The sequence below is a fragment of the Pelobates fuscus genome, chromosome 9 (assembly GCF_036172605.1).
Source record: "Pelobates fuscus isolate aPelFus1 chromosome 9, aPelFus1.pri, whole genome shotgun sequence".
Classification (NCBI taxonomy): Eukaryota; Metazoa; Chordata; class Amphibia; order Anura; family Pelobatidae; genus Pelobates; species Pelobates fuscus.
The window spans coordinates 158,510,703-158,536,351 of record NC_086325.1 but is presented as its reverse complement, the minus strand read 5'-3'; the positions used below and the strand labels follow the sequence as shown (position 1 = coordinate 158,536,351).

Genomic DNA, 25,649 nt, shown 5'->3' with positions numbered 1-25,649 from the left:
TATTTGTGGGCTGCCCGTAAAAGGGCACTTATCGAAACATAACACCTGGTAAGATGCTGAAGACTAATTCTCGGACTCATTGGCAACCGACCAGATATCTGTTCTTGGATAGAACTAAGGCGGGGATCTTTAGAAGATGACATTTTTCTTTGTGTGGTTAAGTATTCCAGAAATGTTTGATGAAAGACACGGACACCGACATTTGGCTGAAGTGCAGTATGGGCCTTTGTGTTTGACATTGGCTTTGTTAAAAACTGAACATTAGAAAGGAATACATTTGTAACACTTGTCAAGCTTTTCCAAAATGTATTTAGTACAAATAAAACTTCTTACGGAATGCTAAACCATTTCAGCACAGTAACTTGAAGCAATACTTTCATGTAACTTTTGATCAATTGCTGCATATGTTTATAGAGACTATCTTGCAGAGTTGCAATGGACGTATACCTTTTGGTATAAAAGGTTAATGTGTTTTTTGGCTATTTTCCCTCTCTCCAGTGTGAGCTGCTGTGTTCCCTGACTATATTACAGACAGAAGATAAATGGAAACTATAGGCACCAGGATCACTACAGTTTAATTTGGTGGTTCTGGGGCAAACAGCATGTCCCTAAAGCCTCACAGTGTAAACGCTGCCTTTTCTGAGGAAATGTAAAGTTTACACTGCTGAAACGTCCACTTCCTGGGTTCAGTCTTGCAAAGGTTGCAGGACCAACATTCTGTATTTACAGGATTTGGAAGGAGACATTGATCTAAATCTCTAAAAAAAACTAGCATAACAATAGTGTTAATATTCCTAACATTTATATTGTTCCTTAAGTGTATATATATATATATTGTGGTTTTGGGCTAACTGCCCCCCTCCAGTGTGAGTTGCTGTGTTCCCGGAGTATTCTACAGACAGCAGTCGGTCTTACTAACTGTTTGAATCAGTGGCAGCAGTCTGATATACACTGCTTAGAGCATGGAACGGACCCTCACTCAGTGACAATGGAGAGGTCATCTGTATGCTCAAATGTCCTTAAGGGGATGCTGTAAATACCACAACAACTGTCAGAATAGGTTGTCTTTAGAATACCGGGAACAAAGCAGCTCACACTAAAGGGGGGGGGGATTAACCAGTGTCACCAATAGGTATTACACTAAAGGGATGTGGACATTACAAAGTAACTGCTGTCTGTAGAATACACGGAGCTCAGCAGCTCACACAAAGGTGGGATGTGTTGGGGGGAATTAACCAAAATCACCATATCTGTTGCACTAAAGGGATATAAATACTCTGTAAAATAACATATATATATATATTACAATAATAGTTGCCCTTTAAGGGAGTGTAACAATAAGTTTTTACAATGCAGTGTCCCTTTAATACTTTGCGACTGTGTTGGCTGTATAGACAGATCCAGGATACTCAAGCATTGATACGTGAAATTGTCATGTCCTCTTGTCTTCTCAATAAATCTCTCTGTGTTTACATTACCTCCTGTAGCAAATTCATGGTGGTGGGCTGTGATTCTCAAACTAGCTTTGATCTCCGAATCGCAGAATTACTTAGAACTCCCTTTAAATTTGATTTCTCTAGCGTTTTATTTCGTAAGCTAAAATATACGTGCAATAGGGATTTTTTATTTTTCCTTGTCAGAATCTTCTATCTTTAAAAGCGTACTGCGTGTATTTTCAGCTGATAAACAGAACTAGTTCGGATTCTCGGCTGTCAAAAACAACCTAGTTATATGCCTGTGTTTGCAGATCCAGGCTAATCACCAAACACGCGAGCCTTTCCAAAGCCTGTAGGTCTTTTTGCGCTCATTTTTGACAAATCTGAGCCTGGAATAGACCAGTGTCAACCTGCCGATAATGGGCATCACAGCTATAATCTATCACGCCATCTCATACGTCTGTTATTGCTCAGATAACGTCCCCAGGAGGTCTATTGCTTCCAGTAAAAAAAAAAGAAAGAAAGAAAAGACACTCTCCTGCATGCAGAATATTAACATCCTGTCTCCCATTAGCAGATGACAATGATGCAGACGTACCGCAGTTTGAAGCAGACCAGGCCAACAAAACAATGCGATTAAATGCAAACCCGTTGAAAAATGCTCCGTCTCTTAAAGCTTCTTGCGGATATATTGTGGTAAAGCGCCTGCCACTCTATTTTAATTAAGGTACTTCGCCGTCTGTCAGATGCAGGTTACTGTTAAAGATGGACTGATAACAAAGTATTGACCCAGCGTCTACTGGGACTAATTTATATATTGAAGTCTGTTAGGGCTTCCTTGCGATCCAGTGGCTGCACGGTGCACTGTGGGAGGAGGGAAGAGGGGGGTTATAATGACCTAAAGGTGATTCATCTTTCTTTGAGCTGAATACTAAAAACCCTCCAATGCTAGTTTTAACCGCTTTGGAAACATGGATCCCTAAAGGAATGTCAAAGATTGCCATTGCACAGTTCAGGTCATACTATAAGCCTGATACTTATCATCCTATGTACTATTCTGAGCCCTACGTACAGGTGTAGCATAACACATCTGTTGCTAGTGGCTTCACTGAAAGGACTGAGCATCTTTTGATGAGTTGTCTTCTAATCAGATTCTCACACAAATATCGTGGCATGGGGTATGAATCATTTCTACATACCGTAGTTCTACATAATTTAACTAGTGCTAAGTAAACATTTTTAATCTGAATGATCGGATGTTACAATTAGCCATCTCCGTATTAAAACAGGGATAACCCCGCCAGGAATGGATCACGCTGCCCTGATGTTTAAACAGTTCATAAGACACTATATGAACTATCTCACTGGAGATTTGTGTTGTCATTAGCACTGCCCCCTTTGCTGTTGTGTTTTTTACGTTTGTTTTGTTTTCTTAATAAAAAAAAATTGCTTGTGGAACACTTTTTTTGTGAGGTTTCTGATAGGAAATGCTAATTTATTGAGAAGCGTTAGCCGTGTTCGGAGTCATCATGCTTTGCATGGTAACGTTGGATGTGAATTAAAATTAAAGGATGTTCGGAGGAAGTAGCCACTAGAGGCATGTTTTCGGGCAATTGTAAACGTTGTGGTTTCTCAGAAATGGCAGTGTTTTACGTTGTCCAAGAAAAGGGACAGCATCTATGCACCATAACCACTACATTAAAATGTTGTGGTTTTGGTGCTTAGAGTGTCTGTTGTAGGACACAGTGGTGTATTTTGGATTTGTGCTGCCCTAGGCACGATTAAATTTGGGAACCCCCAAAATCTAAATTTGCCCCCCCAATTTGTGTCAAGGCCATTTTTGTGACTGACAGACACATGCCCTCATTGATACATGCACTGATATACACTCATTGACAGATACAGTCATTGGCACACACATACAGTCAATGGCACACACTGTTTAATCAACACACACTTTCACTGACAGACACACACTGACACACACACTCACTGACAGGCACACACTCTATTTTTTGGTGCCGCCCTAGGCAAATGCCTTGTTTGCATTGTGGTAAATACTTCCCTGGTAGGACAGCATACAAATTATTACAGCCCTCATTCAATGTATTCGCTGCATACTGGTTGAAATCATTGCTTTAGAGTCTGCTGTAACACAGCGATGATATCACAGCTCCCTCTTGTGTTAGTAGATAGCCACTTTTCACTGAACGAATCACCGACTATACAGGATTTTGCAACATTGGACTGTATGTAGATACAAACCTATATTAACACACATAACAAATAGATTCAAATTATTGGCATTTATATAGCGCCAGCATCTCCTGCAAAATGATACAAAGAGGATATTTAATAATAGGTCATTCACAGAGTTTAATGATTTATTTTATATAATGCTCCTAGATATAGGAGACCCTCTCCTAGAGCTTACAATCTAAAGGTAATAACGGGGAGTCGAGACATGAGACGATGTCCTGATATTTGGGAACATTTATAAATAATGACCAGCTTGCGAGGTAGTCAAATAGTTTGGATTAGAGACAGCTGAATGAGCATGCTATAAAGAAAGGTGGAACGAGTGTTGGAGGGTGTGTTAGTGCTAGCTGGGGGTATCAGAGTAGGTATTCATTTAGAGAAAGAAGGAGTGCAGACACGTGTTGACCGAAACCTGGGGTGAAGAAGACCCTGCTGTCTGTGTAATAAGTTATATGGTATTTAGATAATGCTCGTAAAGCTACACTACAGTGGGAGTATTTATTGACTGGGGATTTTAAGGCTGCTTTATCAAGAAAGGCTGCAAATTGAATTAAACTAATTAACATTACTTTAATGATACAATGATAGTTGGAGAAGTGGGGATTAATCATGGAACTACACTAGTTGGTCGATTTATTTTGGGGGCATATCAATATGTTTGTTAAAGGAAGCCTCTAAACATATTATAACGATCCTTGTTTGTGCTTTTGTTCCATCACATCAGTACTACATGAATGTCACACTGCGTACATGTGATATAGCATTCCTATTTACTAACATATGGGCAAAGATTCATTAAAGGGACTGTCTAAGTAACCTAATCAACACAGCTTGCCTAGATCCCCCGGGGAGTTCCTTACTTTAATATTAAGTTGTTTAAGAATGGTTTGACCAGGGGACTCCACTTTATATCTAACTAAAAAATAATGTAAAAAAAAAAAATATCAAAAAGAAATAAAGGGACAAAAAATATGGATACATTCGAAAGCAAAACCTGCAATGTTACGGGGCAGCTTTACGATTTCTTATCAGGAGGTGAGCTAGTGATAAGGCTGCTGAGGTCTGGACAGTGATGTTTATCACTCCTACCTTTTCTTTATTTAGAGAAAAGGCTGTGTTTGAGTGACTGCCACTAGAGGCGTTACTAGGCAGCAATGTAAACGACCACTAGAGGTGCTTCCTGAGTCAGTGCTGCTCAGTGTGCAGCACTGGCATTCAGCGTCTCTACACTCTGCATGCAGGCGCTGAACAATCCCCATTGAGATTAATTGATTCAATACATCTATGTAAGGAGATGCTGATTGGCACAGCGTTTTGCCGCGCATGCTCAATAGCCTCCTAATTTTCCATGGGAAAGCATTGAATTTGCTGAGATCAACAAGATTTGATCTCAACCGTGGAGGCGAAGACAGACGGTGCTATCCGCAACAAGACAGACGCTGCATGAGAGAAAAGTTTATTAGAACACCCTTTTCAGTGTGATCGGAGCCGGTCACCTAAAATGCCCCATCAGGACTATAGTGTTAGGAATGCATGCTTGTTTCTTTAACACCCCTGCATTAGACTAACGGGGTAATTCTAGGCAGGTCTGGAAGACCAGCTGATTGAACAGCTAGTGGAGCTAAGACACCTTAGCCAAGATAATCTCCTAGATAACTGCAAATCACCCTGTCACAAGGCATGACTCCATTACATGACTGATGGCAATATTTCCCAGGAGTCTTCTGCTTTCAATCACTAGGAGTAGAACTGTGAAGGACCAGCCTCGGGGTTCCGTGCCTCTGTTATTGAGATGTTCAAAATCATAGAGCTTGAAACTGGTTTGGTAGAGCATCTTCTAAAGAGTTACTGCAGGGGGGAAATAATCAGAATGTTTGTGTTTTTGTTTTTTTTCCTGTTGTAGTGGGAAAATATATTACTATATAAACAGAAACAAACAAAGTAAAGAGAACCTACATCAAATTACAATGATGCTTTTTTTCTCCCTCGTATCGTATCAGTCACTGCATACACTGTATACTTACTGTAATAGCCATCTTGTAGTCATTATCTACACGTCTCCTGACACATACAGTGACTCTGCAAGAGACGTCCTGCTCCAGTCACAAAAAAATAAAATAAAGACCTGAATTGGACAGTTATCCCAAAAGACAGAGCGTGATACCATAACGCAAAACAACTTTAGAATCAAAGTCCAGTCCTTAAAGCACATGTCCCAAGTGTCCCTCTGTCTCTCTTTACTAGAAGCTCCAGTCTTTAGGTGTGTTTGACTGTGTCTCTAAAATGCAATAAATGTGTTTAGAAATCACTTTGTATAAATCAAATACTTTCTTCGTTCTAACCTACATTTTTACCTCCAGAAAGTAGTGATCACGTAGGTCATGAAGTCACTCAATATGTCCTGGATTACACACAAACTTACAGCCAACGTTTATGCCAAAGCCGCAGTTAATGAAATGCCAGCTCTGCTTGGCACTGGGTGCTTTATTTAACTCTTTCAGTTAACAGACAGAATCACAGAATTCAATGCAAATGTTTTGTTTTTTTAATAGAATATCACTGATGTCAGATATTTGTTTGTTCCCGCAGTGTGACCAGTACAAGAAAGGAATCATCTCTGGCTCTGCCTGCAAGGACCTCTGTGACGATCACACGCTGATCTTTCAGCAATGTTTGTCATCTTCACCGACCCATCAGGTGTGTATCGCCATCTATGGCTGCTGGGGAGTTACATTATCAATTTAGTGATTTTGTTTTGATTTTTTTCTTTTAAGGTAGTGATTACTAAAAGATCCAGAGCTGCAGTTCACACGGTGCTTTATCAGTCAAGGCATAGCATCTTACTAGTTGCAATCCTCTATTCGTTTTGGATCTACGTTTTGGACATCCCTGATTCACGGGATTAAAAAAAAATGAACAAGACACTTCTTTTATAAAAGAAGATGAGCTAAAACTGTGACCGAAATGGTGTGCAGATTTTAAAGGACACTCCTGAATAGATGTACCACCCTGTATTTTACATATAAAAATAATTCAATATTAAGATATTTGTGTCTAAAAGTCTCTCATTTGTGGTGAATCTCCAAGATCCATAGTGATATGATTCCTCCCCCCCCCCCCCCCCGCCTGATAAACGGTATATCTTAACCTGAAACACAGGGTTCTGCGCTGAGGTTTCCTCTATTTAGCATCACATAATGCCACCTGGCACAGTTATAGTATTTATACGTTGCTTAACATGCAGTCTGTAGGTTCATGCAGCATGCTATTGTATGTGATGAATGATAAATATTGCAGTAATATTTGTTTCCCCCACTGATCATAATTTTTTTTACATTTTATTATAATTTTGCCTGTTGCTTATTGACTGCGCATGTTTGTAATTGGCAAGCGGGGTACCAACAGCTCAGTTGGTGAGAGTTTCTGCTGATATTGGAACCTTTCACAAAAACAGTGGACTAACCTGACCAATCTCCCTCAATAACACAATATAACATGTGGTCCTGGATATCCTGGTGTGATACTGTGAGAGGGATTCTGTAGTTGTCCATCCGTACCCCCATCCCCCCCTCTGGGGGAAAAAATGATGGATTACATCAAAACACTTCTTATCCGCTCTGTACAAGCAGTGATTTTTTTTGCACCAGCATATTACGACAGGCACTGGTTTGATAACCAAGTACTTTCATGTTTAGTCAGATCATCAGCGACTGAGGTTTAAACACTCTGCCTAATCTAAAAATCATATTATGTTAAGATATTGCGTGAAATGTTGCCCAGTCTGTATGGCACATTAAAATCAGAGTTGAAGTATAATTCTACTTAACCACTTCACTCCCAGAATCAAGTGTAATATTTTTAAGGTAATGTGCAAAATGAAATCTTCTCCATAAACCCTCACTCCCCCCATGTGTGCTCTAGTTGTGATTATCAGCGTATAGTGGGGTGAATTCCTCTGCCATTATATTACTACTGGTAGTAACTAATATAGTGTTTAATCTATTTATTATTTTTGTATAGAATGTACGGACATTAAAAACACAAACAGTACACATGGACATTACAAATATGGACATTAAATACATGTAATATAGTTTAGAGTGGTTCTCAGATATAACACTTATATACATATATTTAGGACATAGTATATCAAGGTATATGAGTTTAAGATCATATAAAATTCCTTTAGGGAATATCCCTTATTTTATTAATCCAGTGATCATAATTATGAATATGGTTTAAATTATTATTTGAGTAAGAAACTCCCCTTTCCATTTCAAGTTGGTAAATACGTTGATTTTTATATTGGGTAAAGTCTGGCGTTAAAATTTGTTTCCAATGTCTCGCAATAATTATTTTTGCAGACATGAGACAGTGGAGGGTCAGTATTTGTTGATTTTTTTGGCAGTTTACCCCAGTTGAGGTGGAGAAGACCTGTTTCTGTTGATTTTAAATGTATCTTAAAGGCTGTCATACTGGAATATATTGAGTCTCAAAATGTAGTTATTCTTGGACAGTTCCACCAAATATGTGGCATTGAACCTTCCTTGGCTAGGCATCTCCAGCAGAGTGGGGAGTTAGTTGAAGATATTTTAACCAGTCTAGTTGGGATTTACCATCTATGTAATACTTTTAACATTATAGAAACATTCTTTAAACAATGTATGTGGTTTTTTTTTTATTAATCCTAAAACAAAACACCATTCCTCATCTGTGATTTTTTAGTTCAGGTCTTTTTCCCATTTCTTTTTTTTGCTGGGGGTTCTATGAATAAGTATGATTGTCTTATTAATTCTATAGCTATAGAGCTAACTGCTTTGACTAGTAACTAATCTAATGTCTGCAAGCTCTCTGAAAATGTCAGCTCACCTCTGCTTTTAAACCGTACAGGAAGCATGAATTGGTGATATCATTCCTACAATCGGGGGGGAGTGAATGGACTCTATTAATCTCTGGATTGCTAATGTAATTCTGACTCTCAAATGATAAAGATTCTATATACTACCCTTACCTTTTGTGTCACTTTACTCCACTCCCTCTAGCACAGGGGTTCCCAACCCAGTGCCCTTTACCAGTCCGGGATTTAGGAATTACCCTGTTGAGTCTCAAATGTTTTTTTTCTAAAAACACCTTAACACAACTGAGTAATCTCTAAATCCTGGACTGTTAGGGGGTACTTGAGGGCTGGGTTGGGAACCACTGCTCTAGCATGTAAGCTCATTGTGCAGGGCCCTCAACCCCTCGGTTCCTGTGCATCAAACTTGTCTGGTTACAATTACATGTTCGTTAGTCCACCTACTGTACAGCGCTGCGGTTTTTTTTGGCGCTATATAAAAATAATAATATACCTGTATTTCAAAAATCCTATGATTTAATTGCATTTATTGTATTTGGGCATTATGGTCAAATCCAAACATTTTTACACACTGCCATTTTTGGTAAGCTGTACTACTAGTGCTTGCAATGCCTTCAGATTCCTTACAAACAATCATAGGCAAGGCATTTGACCATTTTTATTTATCAATTTTGTCAAATCTACTGTATATGAGAAATGGCATTTTTGCTTTTATGTAACATTTCAGAAGCTGTGTAGAATATAGAAAGCTAAAGGATATATAGTATATTATCTAAATCTTTTAATTTCCCAAATATTTTTTAATAAAGGATGAATGAATCGTGGAAAAAAAAAAAAGATAAAAAGGTGTTTATTTACGTAACTTTTTATTTTTATTTGCAAGGGAATCTATACACAAAATTTCTGTGTTATGATAGGCTTATATGCTAGCTAGCAATACCTTACTTCAAATACATGGTATGGTATTTATGGAATAATAAAATGCTTAAAACCTTAAAGCTGTAGTGGTTATGGTTCTTGAGGTGCCTCTTCAATAAAATCATGTTCCCAACTTAATAGCAATTGCACAATTGCACTGATAACTAGTGAACAGGGGTTTTGGAAAAACAAAGCATGAACTAGTGAACAGAGGTTTTGGGAAAACAAACAGCTGTACGCATTTTGCGAGCTTGCCTCTCTCCTCTTGCAGCAGATAAAATGGCGAGCTATAGCACACTGTCACCTTTATCATGTAGAAAAAAAAGTCTTACACATTTGGTGTATGGTGTGTTCCCTGAATGATTTTGATACTTATTAACCTTTTCCATGATCTGTATTTCTAACCTCTAGGTCTACCGGGGTACATGGAGAGACCGAGAAGTCATCATTAAATGTGGCGTAGAAGAAAATGTAAAAGTCGAGAGTAATCCTGATGCTGTTGCAAGAAGGGAACTTGTTCTATTTGATAAACCGACCAGAGGGACCTCCATGGATGAGTTCAAGGAAATGCTTCTGAGTTTCCTAAAAGTGAGTTTGGCGGTTAAGGTATTATTGCCATGAAGCTATGCCATACGCTCTTGGTAAAGGGGAACCTTAGGAAATAATAGAGGGACAGAGGGATTTGGGTCTGAAATAGATAAATGTATGGGAGGTATGTAGATGGCGTGGTAGGTGTCAGTGAGATTATTTGACATCATAAACAAGATAAGAATCCGCCTGTGTAAATTCCTGTGAATTATCTCTCGAACACATGGTGAGTTGCATATTTTATCCCCTAATCAGGACATTTGCATTTTTCACAGAATTAATCCTCTTTTTAGCAACATTTTAAAGCTCAGCCAGCTTTGCCGACTGAATGCAGTCAAACACGCCGGACAGATAAATAAAACCTGTTTGTGCAGGGTGGAAGAGGAAGAAACATAGGTTACATTCTATAGAGCTAGTTAAAACGAAAGGTGTTTGCATTAAACAGACTGAGAGGAGGTATGTGGTTGCAGGAGAGGATTCTCGGGGGTTGAAAGAGGAAGGCTAGCAGACAACAGAACTGGAACAATCTAGTTGCTATCCCTTTATGATTTGTAGAGAATCGACAGGAATTGTTTAGGTCTGAAATGTTAAACTCCCTTGCCACATTACCGTAGTTTTCAGTTTAGTGAATAAGCACAAGTCTACCTTGTCGTTCTGTATTCATTCACCGGGTTATTTGGCAAAGTACGAATTGTTGGGAATTCAAAGTGGAATCCAAAATTTTATACAATCTAGTCGCCACCGATAGCTTGTTTGAATTGTATGATTTGCCTTCAACGTCCATGCATTGTGCTCAAGGCATATTTATACTCCCAGCTGTTAGAGGTATCAAAGTGAAATTCATTATTGTGTTTTACAGATACGTAACTGAAAGAGAACCAGTAAACCAGCTGACAAAAGCGAAATTCCTTAAATAGCTAAAAACTTTTGATCTCTACATTTGCTAATGTCATTTTATACACCGTGTTTGTGTAGCTATGTAATGAAATCTGAATGTAATTGTGTCTTTCTCTTCGTTGAACAGGCTAATTTAGGAGACCAGACATCCCTCACAGTATTAGTAAGCCGGATTCTAATCATGGCCGACGTGAATGACGATGGCAAAGTCTCTCTGGCTGAAGCGAAATCCATCTGGGCCCTTCTACAGCTCAATGAGTTTCTCCTAATGTTGTCTTTACACGAGAAGGAACACACAGCCCAGCTGCTCGGACATTGTGGCGATCTTTATGTCATGGAGCAAATCCCCCATGATTCCCTTTACGGAACTCAAATTCCTGGTTTCCTACAAACCTTCTTGCCGTCGCCCGTTCACAGACTCATTCACCAATGGTTTGCTCCTGCGTGGCCACGAAGAGCCAAAATAGCTATTGGGCTCTTGGAGTTTGTGGAAGAAATTTTCCACGGAACCTACGGCAGTTTCTTTATCTGTGAGACAAATTTCAAGAACATTGGGTACAACGAAAAGTACGACTTCAAAGTTGTGGACTTGCGTAAAGTAGCCACGGAGATGACCATCAAAGGGTTTCTAAAAGGCCGGCACTGTGAGCAAAACTCAGATTGCACCTTCGGAAGGGACTGCACGGCAGCATGTGACAAACTGATGAAGCAGTGTAAAAATGACGTTATACAGCCAAACTTGGCCAAAGCATGTAGACTGCTGCAGGACTACCTGCTGTATGGTACCCCGTCTGATCTGAAGGAGGAGCTGCAAAACCAGCTTCGGACTTGCATGACGCTTAGTGGCCTGGCCAGTCAAATGGAAGTCCACCATTCCCTTGTGTTAAACAATCTGAAGACTTTGCTTTGGAAAAAGATATCAAATACCAAATATTCTTAAAAAGAGAATGTCAACTGGAAGTCGTGTTTTTGGGCACCAGGGTGGCGAGCAAAGCCTGGAAAGGCTCTGGAACTTGAGGGTATTTGCAGTAGAACTGTCATGTAAAGTCAGAACCATACAGAGCTCTTAATGAAGTATCTGTAAGGCGGGCAAATTGCCCCTTAAAGGAGACGTGCAAACAGGCAGGGAACTAATGACTTCAAATAACCACTAAACTCTAAAGTTTACTTTTTTGCATCTTTTATAGAAATTTAATTATGTTGTAAAATGCACTTAGAATTATAAAAATAATATAATGAGGGGAACTTTGCCACTGCACTGTATGTGGAAAGAAGGTAGATAAGGCTTAATTCTACAGATTCAGCACCAATAAGAAAAACCCAGTTGAAATGGGCAGTAAATGTACTGTAGAAATGAGGGATAAAATTTAACCGTTTTGTGTCCCCACTTCCATATAAAGCATGCTTTGGTCTCCAAGATTCTTTTAAATTTGGAGCAATTGTGAACCAGTTGCAAAAAGCAAGGTAGAGCTGAAAATCTAATCATTGTGAGAAGATAATTAAAGGAACACTATAGTCACCTAAATTACTTAAGCTAAATAAAGCAGTTTTAGTGTATAGATCATTCCCCTGCAATCTCACTGCTCAATTCACTGTCATTTAGGAGTTAAATCACTTTGTTTCTGTTTATGCAGCCCTAGCCACACCTCCCCTGGCTATGATTGACAGAGCCTGCATGGGAAAAAATAAACTGGTTTCACTTTCAAACAGATGTAATTTACCTTAAATAATTGTATCTCAATCTCTAAATTGAACTTTAATCACATACAGGAGGCTGTTGCAGGGTCTAGCAAGCTGTTAACATAGCAGGGGATAAGAACATCTTAATTAAACAGAACTTGCAATAAAGAAAGCCTAAATAGAGCTCTCTTTACAGGAAGTGTTTATGGAAGGCTGTGCAAGTCACATGCAGGGAGGTGTGACTAGGGTTCATAAACAAAGGGATTTAATTCCTAAATGGCAGAGGATTTAGCAGTGAGGCTGCAGGGGCATGTTCTATACACCAAAACTGCTTCATTAAGATAAAGTTGTTCAGGTGACTATAGTGTCCCTTTAAATTGTAATGGCAGAATCCACCCTGGCCTTCAAATGGCTTTCTGTTACTGCCTGGTGAATATTCTAGGTAGGATGAAATGTGTGTGTTATTCCCAGCTTCTGTAATGGGAGATGTTTGGCTTAAAGGGACATTCCAAATGTGTGAAGCACATGTCCTCTTTATTTCATTTTACAAAAGGTGGAGAAATCAATAGAAATTGGTATTTTTATAAAATAATCTTGTTACACCCGCCCCGGCTGTCAATCAGAAAACCGGTCCTGTTACTTCCTGGTTGTTTAGCTCAGTGGAGCTAGACTCAAGAGGCAGAAATTGACCAGAGCTCCTGCCTTGCGCAGGGTTAGAAGGGGAGGGCTTGCAAAGGCTGCAGACAAGAAATCTGTAGCTTTTACAAGCGGTTTAGATATACCCATAATAAAAAATTAATGCATGCATATCTTCTTTGGGGTATATCTACTAAAGCAGGGATAGGCAACCTTCGGCACTACATCCCCCATAATGCTCTTACACCCACAATGCTGACAAAGCATCATGGGAGGCGTAGTCCAAAACATCTGGAGTGCCAAAGGTTGCCTGTACTAAAGTGTTATTTTGAATTTAAGCAGTGAAGTGTGTTTTTAAGGCACACTCCAAGCACCATAACAGTAATGTACAGCTTGTTTTAGTGGTTACGGTGGTAGGGGGCTATGGCTTTCATCCCAGATATCGATACCTTTCATTTAAGGTGCTGCACCACCATGCATCAGAAATAAAAAATATATACTCGTTCTACTCAGTTCTAAGTGTACTTTAACATGCGATTCTATAAAAGGAACAAATGGTTTAGAAGCTAAATGTCATCCAGTAGGATTAGTTATATATGTTCCTCACTAATTAGGTGATAAGCGTGTAAATATTAAGTTTCTATCACCGAAATACAGATCAATGAGCAAGAGGAAGCAAGTCCTGCTTTACCAAAACGGTTCTTTCTGCAGGTTAATCCAATTCATCATTGCCCCTTCCCACACTGTATTTATCCACGCTGTCCCCATGTGTAAATAAATTGCTTAATGTGAACGTTTCATTTAATTTGCCTTGTCTGCAGAAACCTGTACCAGGGGTGATCAGGGCACTCCAAACAGGAAATTAGAACACGTCCAACGAGTGAAGAATGCAAAGCTTAGATCCCATTAATTCCAGAGGAACTGCTGTCCTGTGTGATTAGATGGGGTCTGGCTTCCACGAGGGAATCGACTAGTATGCTTAGATAATGCCTTTAACAGCCTTATTTTTAATGTTCCAAAAAAAATGATGCAGAACATTCCACTTGACATTAGCACTATGGCAACACCCAATGGCTACGGTTGTGTGCTCACCCCCCACTAAAGGTAACTATTAACTAACCTAGCACAAGGCATTTTTATTGTTATGGTACTGTGAGCCCACTGGGCCTTTATTGTAGTTTTAGGTGTAATATATAAGCTCTGTAATGATCTCTGCCCAACATCTAGTACTTGTGTGCCCTCTAGTGGCAAGTTAATAGCAGTGTACTTTAATTCTGATCTTGGTTGTGACTACTCCAATTTTGGATCAGACATACATTACAGGACCAGCACTGCCATGCACCCACCACTTCTGTACGGGAGCATTCTTAGAACACCGTGAAGAAGCAATAGCAAAGGATTTAAGTACATGTGAGACTCAGGTCTTTTCATGAGATGTCAGGAAGTCTGTAGGTAACTGCAAATTCAATGACCAATTTTGAGAAGTTAATTTCAGCCTCAAGTTTGCAATTCCCTATTAAATCCCAACATCTTAAAGTGAAGGTTTCAAAGCTTAATTTGCGGAACTGTAGCATATTGCAATCAAAATGTCAACTATTCAGCCTAAAATACCCAAACTGACTATAGCCCAGCTGGAAACATTCCATTCTTTATCCTAAATGTTGCAATTTGACTACAAAAAGCACAGAATTCATGAGAAACTGGCAATTTGATCAATTAACATTGTTACTCCCCCCTAGCTGTCAGACAGCAATTGCCAAGAGCACTTGCCTTGCAAAGACTTCTAATTGAGCTGCATTTGGGAAGTTTGGACAGCACAGAAAGTCTGGGAGGAGTTAGAAGGGGAGGGCTTGCAAAGGATGCAGACAAGAGATCTACAGCATTAGACAGTTTAGATACGGCTTTGTAAAAATAATTGCATGCATCTTTTCATTGGGGGGGAGGGGGAGAGAGTCTTAATAGCAGTTTTTGCATTTGGGCAGATAAAAAAAAAAAAAAAAATCACCTGGTGCCAAAATTCAGACTTACTAGGTCTTTATATATTAAACAAGTTGTGGTGACAGAATTTGGCCTTAAATAACCCAGTGCGAGATGGTAGCCATTTGGTTTTCCATTAACTACTGGCGTTGAAACCTTCAGAGCTCCACATTGATAGACATGTCACTGCCAACAGAAAACCCATAAGCCGCTTAAGTGATTGTTTGCTTAAGTGATTGTTTCCAAAGCAAGTTCTAAAATGCATAAGATGTGCGTCCTGCACTTTACACTGAAACATTGCTATAAATCCCACAGGCACTTGCTGCTCCATTTCTCAGATTAAAAACCTTGGCATAATGTTACTAGTTTTGCTCAACTGTTTGGTAAAGAAATTTACATGGTTTAATTCATCTGATTTATGGGTGACACAAGCACCCTTTAATCTGCAGTATTATAGAAATGCAAGTAGTGTTCCAGTATCAATGCAGAAATCAGAGTCCATCGGGCAGTGATTTTACATATCACCTGTGAAGTGTAATTTGGTTCAGGAGAAAATCTTGTGAACCTTCGATCTGTTTGGCCCCCGTTCTACAACGTGTCAGCTGGAAAGCCAAGCAGTGTGCCAGCATGTTAATGCAAACTTTCTTTATATTTATGGGACGTTTCACAGCCTGGGGTTAGAGGGATGAAAACCTACACATTTATTTAGAGATTGCAGACCGACATCCCAGTTTAGTATGTTTTCCAGCGATGCAGATTTATTTAATACCAGTTTGCCTACCTGTGGCAGAGCTCTGTGGCCCATTACAGAACGAAATCCAGTATTTGCAGATCTGCTCCTTTTGCAACTGCAGGAGGTTTTATTTTAAACATTCATGTAGCAGACTTTCCATTAGGCAGGGTCTTTTACCAATTAACTGCTTCATTTTACAGCCAGCAGCGGCTGCATGCCTAATCACACCTCTGGCCTCATAATGCCAGTTTAATGAGGACATTTTCCTGTGTTTAGAAGAGACAGATTTGGTCAGGCGATTAATCTTTGCAGGAGCTTACAAAAAACTCAGAATGTCACAAACACTATTGCAGCAGGCCATGCCACGAACGCCCAAGGGATGCCTCAAGGATGGCATGGCTGGGTTACATTTCAAGAGAACAGTTATACTTCCATTTGTGGCATTAGGTCCCATCCAAATACTGATGACTGTCAGCTGGGACAAATCTCTAAAGCAATCTCATTAAGAATGTCCACAGGATGCTAGCTGTGATCAGACCTGGACTTTGTCATCTAAATGACATCTCTAATACTGAATTACTAGCAAGCTGAAGTCCTTTAATGTTTGATTAGATCTGTATATTAAAGGAACAGACTGCATGGTAGCTTGGGGAGGTATAGCATAGAGTGCTTTATAATTACACACGAGTAATGGTTATAACTGCTGTATACTAGTTTTACAAAAAAATAAACACAATGTATTTTTAAAATGTTTATTGAAGACAGACCAAGTACATTAAGTCATAAATTACAGCAACATGACAGGCGCACACTAGAAAAATTATGCTTCCAGGAAGGTTAATTTTAGACAGAACCAAGTGAAATCAGTCTACAAACTCCCCCTACAAAATAGGGGAACACTTATTAGCAATATAAATACAATAGTCACTGGCCAAGTCAAAAGTCAGATTAGCTGGAGATTTGGCAGAGGGCAACAAAGCCATGCTGGCACCATGACCACTACAGTAATGACTCCGACAGCCCTTTAAAGTTTACAAGAGGTTACTTTGTGAATAAAAACTTTTTAAAAGCCCACTCCATGCTTAATGCAAGAACCAAACAAGCTAAAACAAAGCTTTAGTAGATGTACCTCCAATGAATACATGTATTTCATACAGTTATTAATTGGTGGAACCTCTAGAGGGCTTCTTATGAATGGCCACCTTTGCAAGCCTTCCCTTTTCCCCAGATGAGACATAGTATCTTCACATGGATGTGGCCAATCAGGCTTCTCAGCAAGTAGAACACTGGTCTGAGGTGGTATGCGAGGGAAGCATCCACACTCAAGTAGAGTGCATCATCTACTTCTGTTAGCTCAGGGGAGCCTACAGAAACAAGCCTCCTTTGTTTGAAAGCCAGCGGGGAGTTGGATTTCCATAAAGCGCGTCAAGTAAGCTGAAATGCTTTATGGGTTGCGGAGTAGTCTTAAAGCAGCAAGTCACAGTATAGGGACTTTGCATAATGTGCAAAGACCTGATGGGGACATTGCTGCTGTGGGTTCAATGAGGGCAGGCAAAGGTGATTTCTACTTACCTAAAGCTGTCCCTCGCCAATACCGCCATCATTCATTTTTGGTGGGTCCTCTTTGGTTCCTGGCACTTCAGCTGCCAGGAGCCAATGTCACTGCTCTAGTTTTATGCATGTGCACAAATACAGCAGAGAAATCCATGGAGGATCCCTTGGGCTTGCAAGATCATCACTTTAGTAACTAGGACAGCTCTCCAGTAGTTTAAAATGTTTTGGCCCTTACAAACCCAAACACTTTACTTCCAAAGGTGATCCCAGAACTTGAAACCCTGAGTGTTTAGAGGTCCCGGTGCAGATTCCTCTCCCATGGCGTATACTCACCCAATACTTTTAGCATCTCACCTGTAATATAGGAGAGACAATACATCAGAAACTATAGATAACCAATAGGACATTTAAAAAAAAAAAAACCCCAGTTCAACAGTTTCTAATCTGCTACTTCAGTGTACATTTCCCCACGAGATTGTCTGCGAGACTTAGCAGGCAGCATATCATTGTGAATCCACCACAGCTACAGTAAAACAAAAAAAAATCTACATCCCAACCACCAGGACAATTATCCCAGCTTATTACAGGTCAGCCAAAAATACACTAAAAGTCATAGAATTCTACAAGACGTGAGCAGGGGTTTCATAAACATTCCATCGAATAACCTCTTTTCACACAATCCATGGCAGGACCCAGTAACCCTGTGACGGGTTGGGTATGTATGACTGGTAATCATTCTGAGTGCCCATTAGAAAGGGCACACGAGCGTAGACGCAGTCAGTTAATATATGCCACCCAATGACACATCTGGGACACAGCAGTCACATCTGTAACGCCTCTGGGGGCAATGAGATCACAGGTCTGATTGGAAGACATACCTGGGGCAGTTTGGAACATCACACTTCCTGTTTCGTGGTTGTGTCACTGCTGAAAATCAAAACAAACATTTTTGTCAGTTTAGGATAAGAGTGAAACAAAAGGCCAGATTCTGACAGAGCTCAGTAACCATTATATGAAAGACACCATTCATACAATGGGATAAATGGAAGGCCAGCTCAGTGTAGTGACATGGTTACATTTATTAAAAGGAATTCACAAACATGGTTTCTGCATTGAATTGATGTTACAGTAATACATTGTGATACAATGAGAAGAGCATAAGGATACAATGTCAGCGTTCAATGAGCCTGAAACCAACCTGTAACCCCTGCCCAGCCAGACCCACAGGCCCCACCTGCTAACCCCCTGCCCAGCCAGACCCACAGGCCCCACCTGCTAACCCCCTGCCCAGCCAGACCCACCCCCGTGCCACCAACCCACCCCCTGCCCAGCCAGACCCACAGGCCCATAAAATCACACAGACACAGCCAGGTTAATCTCTGCCACCCAATGACACAAGCATGGCACATCATGCCAGCCTGCAACGCCTGTGGGGGCAATGCCAGCCCTGGGCAAAGGAATATGCCAGGCAGAGCCAGATACAGCTAGTCATGGGGGCAGCTCTCCTTACCCCACACAGTTAATCAGTATTGAGAAATCCCACTGAGCTCCAAGCTGCAGTTAATATTGAGACAATGTATCGAGTAATAGATTGACACAGTGAATGTAGGGTTTCCCAATCAGACATTGATGATTTAGCAGTGTAGAAGCAGGGCAGCCAAGAATAAACTAAAAGTGATAGAATTCGACAAGACGTGAGCAGGGGTTTCATAAATATTCTATCGAATAACCTCTTTTCACACAATCCATGGCAGGACCCAGTAACCCTGTGACGGGTTGGGTATGTATGACTGGTAATCATTCTGAGTGCCCATTAGAAAGGGCACACGAGCGTAGACGCAGTCAGTTAATATATGCCACCCAATGACACATCTGGGACACAGCAGTCACATCTGTAACGCCTCTGGGGGCAATGAGATCACAGGTCTGATTGGAAGACATACCTGGGGCAGTTTGGAACATCACACTTCCTGTTTTGTGGTTGTGTCACTGCTGAAAATCAAAACAAACATTTTTGTCAGTTTAGGATAAGAGTGAAACAAAAGGCCAGATTCTGACAGAGCTCAGTGCGCTGTAACCATTATATGAAAGACACCATTCATACAATGAGATAAATTGAATGCCAGCTCAGTGTAGTGACATGGTTACATTTATTATTACCCCCTCTGATCTGATTACACTTAGCGAGTCGGTATACAGAGATCCAGCATTGAAAGCGCAGCCTTGGGCACTGCAGCTGCTAAGTTACACTCCTCAGGGGGCTCAGCCAGCCATCTACAGCCCCTCTACCAAACCAGCCCTCCTATAGTGGGTAATGGGTCAATGCAGGCTAGCCATGCCCTGATCCAACATGTCTGGCTGCTAATCATCTGTAAATGCCCACTGGGAGAAGGGCACCGAGCGTAGACACAGCCAGGTTAATCTCTGCCACCCAATGACACAAGCATGGCACATCATGCCAGCCTGCAACGCCTGTGGGGGCAATGCCAGCCCTGGGCAAGGGATATGCCAGGCAGAGCCAGATACAGCCTAGTGTGGGCAGGAGACAGCTAGTCATGGGGGCAGCTCTCCTTACCCCACACAGTTAATCAGTATTGAGAAATCCCACTGAGCTCCAAGCTGCAGTTAATATTGAGACAATGTATCAAGTAATAGATTGACACACAGTGAATGTAGGGTTTCCCAATCAGACATTAATGATTTAGCAGTGTAGAAGAATAACCCTCTGTAGCCCAAGATACTCACTGTGTCTCTATGATGCAGCTACCATGGCAGTCAGCAAAGAAAGAGAACCACGTGCGGCAGGCAGAGCCTTTTAAACCTCTCTCTACGGAAACTCTAAGCGGCCAAAAACCTCACATATGCAATTCCAACAGATTCCACCAGATGGCGCGCAAAACATCATAATGAGCAGGATAGCAGAGATCATTAACCCTTTCACTACCAGAGAGTTGTTTTACAGGGGAAGCTCTACTTAACCCCCTCCCTGCTAGTGAACATTGACATGATGTGTCAGCTCAGCTACAGACCCTTTCCCTGCCAGTGACAATTCATAAATGGAGGGATCACATTAATTAACCCTTCCCATGCCAGTGACAAAGCATAAATGGAGGTATCACGTTAATTAACCCTTCCCCTGCCAGTGACAAGGCATAAATGGAGGTATTGCATTAATTAACCCTTTCCCTGCCAGTGACAAGTCATAAATGTGGGTATCGCATTAATTAACCCTTTCCCTGCCAGTGACAAGGCATAAATGAAGGTATCGCATTATTTAACCCTTTCCATGCCAGTGACAAGTCATAAATGGAGGTATCACATTAATTAACCCTTTCCCTGCCAGTGACAAGTCATAAATGGAGGTATCACATTAATTAACCCTTTCCCTGCCAGTGACAAGGCATAAATGAAGGTATTGCATTAATTAACCCTTTCCCTGCCAGTGACAATTCATAAATGGAGGTATCACATTAATTAACCCTTCCCCTGCCAAGGCATAAATGGAGGTATTGCATTAATTAACCCTTTCCCTGCCAGTGACAATGCATAAATGGAGGCATCACGTTAATTAACCCTTCCCCTGCCAGTGACAAGGCATAAATGGAGGTATTGCATTAATTAACCCTTTCCCTGCCAGTGACAAGTCAAAAATGTGGGTGGCACATTAATTAACCCTTTCCCTGCCAGTGACAAGGGATAAATGAAGGTATTGCATTAATTAACCCTTTCCCTGCCAGTGACAAGGGATAAATGAAGGTATTGCATTAATTAACCCTTTCCCTGCCAGTAACAATTCATAAATGGAGGTATCACATTAATTAACCCTTCCCGTGCCAGTGACAAGGCATAAATGGAGGTATTGCATTAATTAACCCTTTCCCTGCCAGTGACAAGGCATAAATGAAGGTATCACATTAATTAACCCTTTACCCAGTGACAAGTAATAAAACGAGGTATCACATTCCCTGCCTGCGAGGAGTATTACAGGAAGAGAGTTCTCATTCACCCTTTCACCACCAGTGGTGAGTAACAATATGAGATTTATTATTATTATTGGCATTCATAAATCGCCAACATATTCCGCAGTGCTGTAGTTTGGAAAAACGGCACCTCAGAGGTGATATAATAACATTATACAAATATGTTCGGGGCCAGTACAAACCTTTATCTGGAAATCTATTCATAAACCGGGCTATACAAAGGACACAAGGTCATGCATTTAGGCTGGAAGAAAGGAGATTTCATATAAGGAAAAGAAAAGGTTTATTACAGTAAGAGCAATAAGGATATGGAATTCTCTGCCTGAAGAGGTGGTTTTATCAGAGTCCATACAGATGTTTAAACTGCAATTGGATAAATACCTGCAAAAACCTAACATACAGGGATATCATTTCTAATTACGGTACTGGGGTAATAGCTGCTTGATCCAAGGAGACATCTGACTGCTATTTTGGGGTCAAGAAGGATTTTTTTCCTAGTTTGTGGCAAAATTGGAAGCGCTTCAGACTGGGTTTTTTGCCTTCTTTTGGATCAACAGCAAAAACATATGTGAGGAAGGCTGAACTTGATGGACGCAAGTCTCTTTTCAGCTATGTAACTATGTAACAATTGGGGAGGGAGATAGTACAATATACACAGACAGACCAATACAAAATTTAAAGAGCTACGAAACAGCCATTCACGCTCTTATATAAAGAGTATATACTGATAAAGAGGGTCCTGCCCGTGATCTACGTAACAGCCATTCACACTCTTATATACAGAGTATATACTGATAAAGAGCGCTCTGCCCGTAACAGCCATTCACACTCTTATATACAGAGTATATACTGATAAAGAGGGTCCTGCCCGTGATCTACGTAACAGCCATTCACGCTCTTATATACAGAGTATATACTGATAAAGAGGGCCCTGCCCGTAACAGCCATTCACGCTCTTATATAAAGAGTATATACTGATAAATAGGGCCCTGCCCGTGATCTACGTAACAGCCATTCACACTCTTATATACAGAGTATATACTGATAAAGAGGGCCCTGCCCGTAACAGCCATTCACGTTCTTATATACAGAGTATATACTGATGAAGAGGGCCCTGCCCGTAACAGCCATTCACGCTCTTATATAAAGAGTATATACTGATAAAGAGGGTCCTGCCCGTGATCTACGTAACAGCCATTCACGCTCTTATATACAGAGTATATACTGATAAAGAGGGTCCTGCCCGTGATCTACGTAACAGCCATTCACGCTCTTATATACAGAGTATATACTGATAAAGAGCGCTCTGCCCGTAACAGCCATTCACACTCTTATATACAGAGTATAGTCTGATAAAGAGGGTCCTGCCCGTGATCTATGTAACAGCCATTCACGCTCTTATATACAGAGTATATACTGATAAAGAGGGCCCTGCCCGTAACAGCCATTTACGCTCTTATATACAGAGTATATACTGATAAAGAGGGTCCTGCCCGTGATCTACGTAACAGCCATTCACGCTCTTATATACAGAGTATATACTGATAAAGAGCGCTCTGCCCATAACAGCCATTCACGCTCTTATATAAAGAGTATATACTGATAGAGAGGGTCCTGCCCGTGATCTACGTAACAGCCATTCACACTCTTATATACAGAGTATATACTGATAAAGAGGGCCCTGCCCGTAACAGCCATTCACGCTCTTATATAAAGAGTATATACTGATAAATAGGGCCCTGCCCGTGATCTACGTAACAGCCATTCACGCTCTTATATACAGAGTATATACTGATAAAGAGGGCCCTGCCCGTAACAGCCATTCACACTCTTATATACAGAGTATATACTGATAAAGAGGGTCCTGCCCGTGATCTACGTAACAGCCATTCACGCTCTTATATACAGAGTATATACTGATAAAGAGGGTCCTGCCCGTGATCTACGTAACAGCCATTCACGCTCTTATATACAGAGTATATACTGATAAATAGGGCACTGCCCGTAACAGCCATTCACACTCTTATATACAGAGTATATACTGATAACGAGGGCTCTGCCCGTAACAGCCATTCCCACTCTTATATACAGAGTATATACTGATAAATAGGGCACTGCCCGTAACAGCCATTCACGCTCTTATATACAGAGTATATACTGATGAAGAGGGCCCTGCCCGTAACAGCCATTCACGCTCTTATATAAAGAGTATATACTGATAAAGAGGGTCCTGCCCGTGATCTACGTAACAGCCATTCACGCTCTTATATACAGAGTATATACTGATAAAGAGGGTCCTGCCCGTGATCTACGTAACAGCCATTCACGCTCTTATATACAGAGTATATACTGATAAAGAGCGCTCTGCCCGTAACAGCCATTCACACTCTTATATACAGAGTATATACTGATAAAGAGGGTCCTGCCCGTGATCTATGTAACAGCCATTCACGCTCTTATATACAGAGTATATACTGATAAAGAGGGCCCTGCCCGTAACAGCCATTCACGCTCTTATATACAGAGTATATACTGATAAAGAGGGTCCTGCCCGTGATCTACGTAACAGCCATTCACGCTCTTATATACAGAGTATATACTGATAAAGAGCGCTCTGCCCATAACAGCCATTCACGCTCTTATATACAGAGTATATACTGATAAAGAGGGTCCTGCCCGTGATCTACGTAACAGCCATTCACACTCTTATATACAGAGTATATACTGATAAAGAGCGCTCTGCCCGTAACAGCCATTCACACTCTTATATACAGAGTATATACTGATGAAGAGGGCCCTGCCCGTAACAGCCATTCACGCTCTTATATAAAGAGTATATACTGATAAATAGGGCCCTGCCCGTGATCTACGTAACAGCCATTCACGCTCTTATATACAGAGTATATACTGATAAAGAGGGCCCTGCCCGTAACAGCCATTCACGCTCTTATATACAGAGTATATACTGATAAAGAGGGTCCTGCCCGTGATCTACGTAACAGCCATTCACGCTCTTATATACAGAGTATATACTGATAAAGAGCGCTCTGCCCATAACAGCCATTCACGCTCTTATATAAAGAGTATATACTGATAAAGAGGGTCCTGCCCGTGATCTACGTAACAGCCATTCACGCTCTTATATACAGAGTATATACTGATAGAGAGGGTCCTGCCCGTGATCTACGTAACAGCCATTCACACTCTTATATACAGAGTATATACTGATAAAGAGGGCCCTGCCCGTAACAGCCATTCACGCTCTTATATAAAGAGTATATACTGATAAATAGGGCCCTGCCCGTGATCTACGTAACAGCCATTCACGCTCTTATATACAGAGTATATACTGATAAAGAGGGCCCTGCCCGTAACAGCCATTCACACTCTTATATACAGAGTATATACTGATAAAGAGGGTCCTGCCCGTGATCTACGTAACAGCCATTCACGCTCTTATATACAGAGTATATACTGATAAAGAGGGTCCTGCCCGTGATCTACGTAACAGCCATTCACGCTCTTATATACAGAGTATATACTGATAAATAGGGCACTGCCCGTAACAGCCATTCACACTCTTATATACAGAGTATATACTGATAACGAGGGCTCTGCCCGTAACAGCCATTCCCACTCTTATATACAGAGTATATACTGATAAATAGGGCACTGCCCGTAACAGCCATTCACGCTCTTATATACAGAGTATATACTGATGAAGAGGGCCCTGCCCGTAACAGCCATTCACGCTCTTATATAAAGAGTATATACTGATAAAGAGGGTCCTGCCCGTGATCTACGTAACAGCCATTCACGCTCTTATATACAGAGTATATACTGATAAAGAGGGTCCTGCCCGTGATCTACGTAACAGCCATTCACGCTCTTATATACAGAGTATATACTGATAAAGAGCGCTCTGCCCGTAACAGCCATTCACACTCTTATATACAGAGTATATACTGATAAAGAGGGTCCTGCCCGTGATCTATGTAACAGCCATTCACGCTCTTATATACAGAGTATATACTGATAAAGAGGGCCCTGCCCGTAACAGCCATTCACGCTCTTATATACAGAGTATATACTGATAAAGAGGGTCCTGCCCGTGATCTACGTAACAGCCATTCACG

General features: G+C 40.8%; 1 protein-coding gene, 1 long non-coding RNA gene and 4 other non-coding genes across 6 annotated transcripts in view; 1 reads left to right on the top strand and 5 right to left on the bottom strand.

Annotated features, from left to right (window-relative positions):
• The window catches only part of DIPK1B (divergent protein kinase domain 1B), a 101,880-nt gene extending 89,287 nt beyond the window's left edge, over positions 1 to 12,593 (top strand). The window contains exons 3-5 of the mRNA XM_063432859.1: positions 6,285 to 6,392; positions 9,880 to 10,056; positions 11,081 to 12,593. Of these exons, the coding sequence (XP_063288929.1) occupies positions 6,285 to 6,392; positions 9,880 to 10,056; positions 11,081 to 11,893 (1,098 nt within the window). The 3' untranslated portion in view covers positions 11,894 to 12,593. The remainder of the gene's footprint in view (positions 1 to 6,284; positions 6,393 to 9,879; positions 10,057 to 11,080) is intronic.
• A 4,293-nt stretch (positions 12,594 to 16,886) lies between these two features.
• LOC134572569 (uncharacterized) lies at positions 16,887 to 20,308 on the bottom strand. The gene is made up of 3 exons (XR_010085288.1): positions 20,279 to 20,308; positions 19,477 to 19,525; positions 16,887 to 17,887 (listed from the first exon to the last, which is right to left on the bottom strand). It is a non-coding gene; the product is annotated as an uncharacterized LOC134572569 (long non-coding RNA).
• LOC134573809 (small nucleolar RNA SNORA17) lies at positions 18,250 to 18,382 on the bottom strand. Its single transcript, XR_010085369.1, has one exon. It is a non-coding gene; the product is annotated as a small nucleolar RNA SNORA17 (small nucleolar RNA).
• Positions 18,869 to 18,973, bottom strand: LOC134573812 (small nucleolar RNA SNORA17). The gene has a single exon (XR_010085372.1). It is a non-coding gene; the product is annotated as a small nucleolar RNA SNORA17 (small nucleolar RNA).
• On the bottom strand, positions 19,315 to 19,447 carry LOC134573808 (small nucleolar RNA SNORA17). The gene has a single exon (XR_010085368.1). It is a non-coding gene; the product is annotated as a small nucleolar RNA SNORA17 (small nucleolar RNA).
• LOC134573811 (small nucleolar RNA SNORA17) lies at positions 19,883 to 20,018 on the bottom strand. Its single transcript, XR_010085371.1, has one exon. It is a non-coding gene; the product is annotated as a small nucleolar RNA SNORA17 (small nucleolar RNA).
• Positions 20,309 to 25,649: the final 5,341 nt, after the last annotated feature.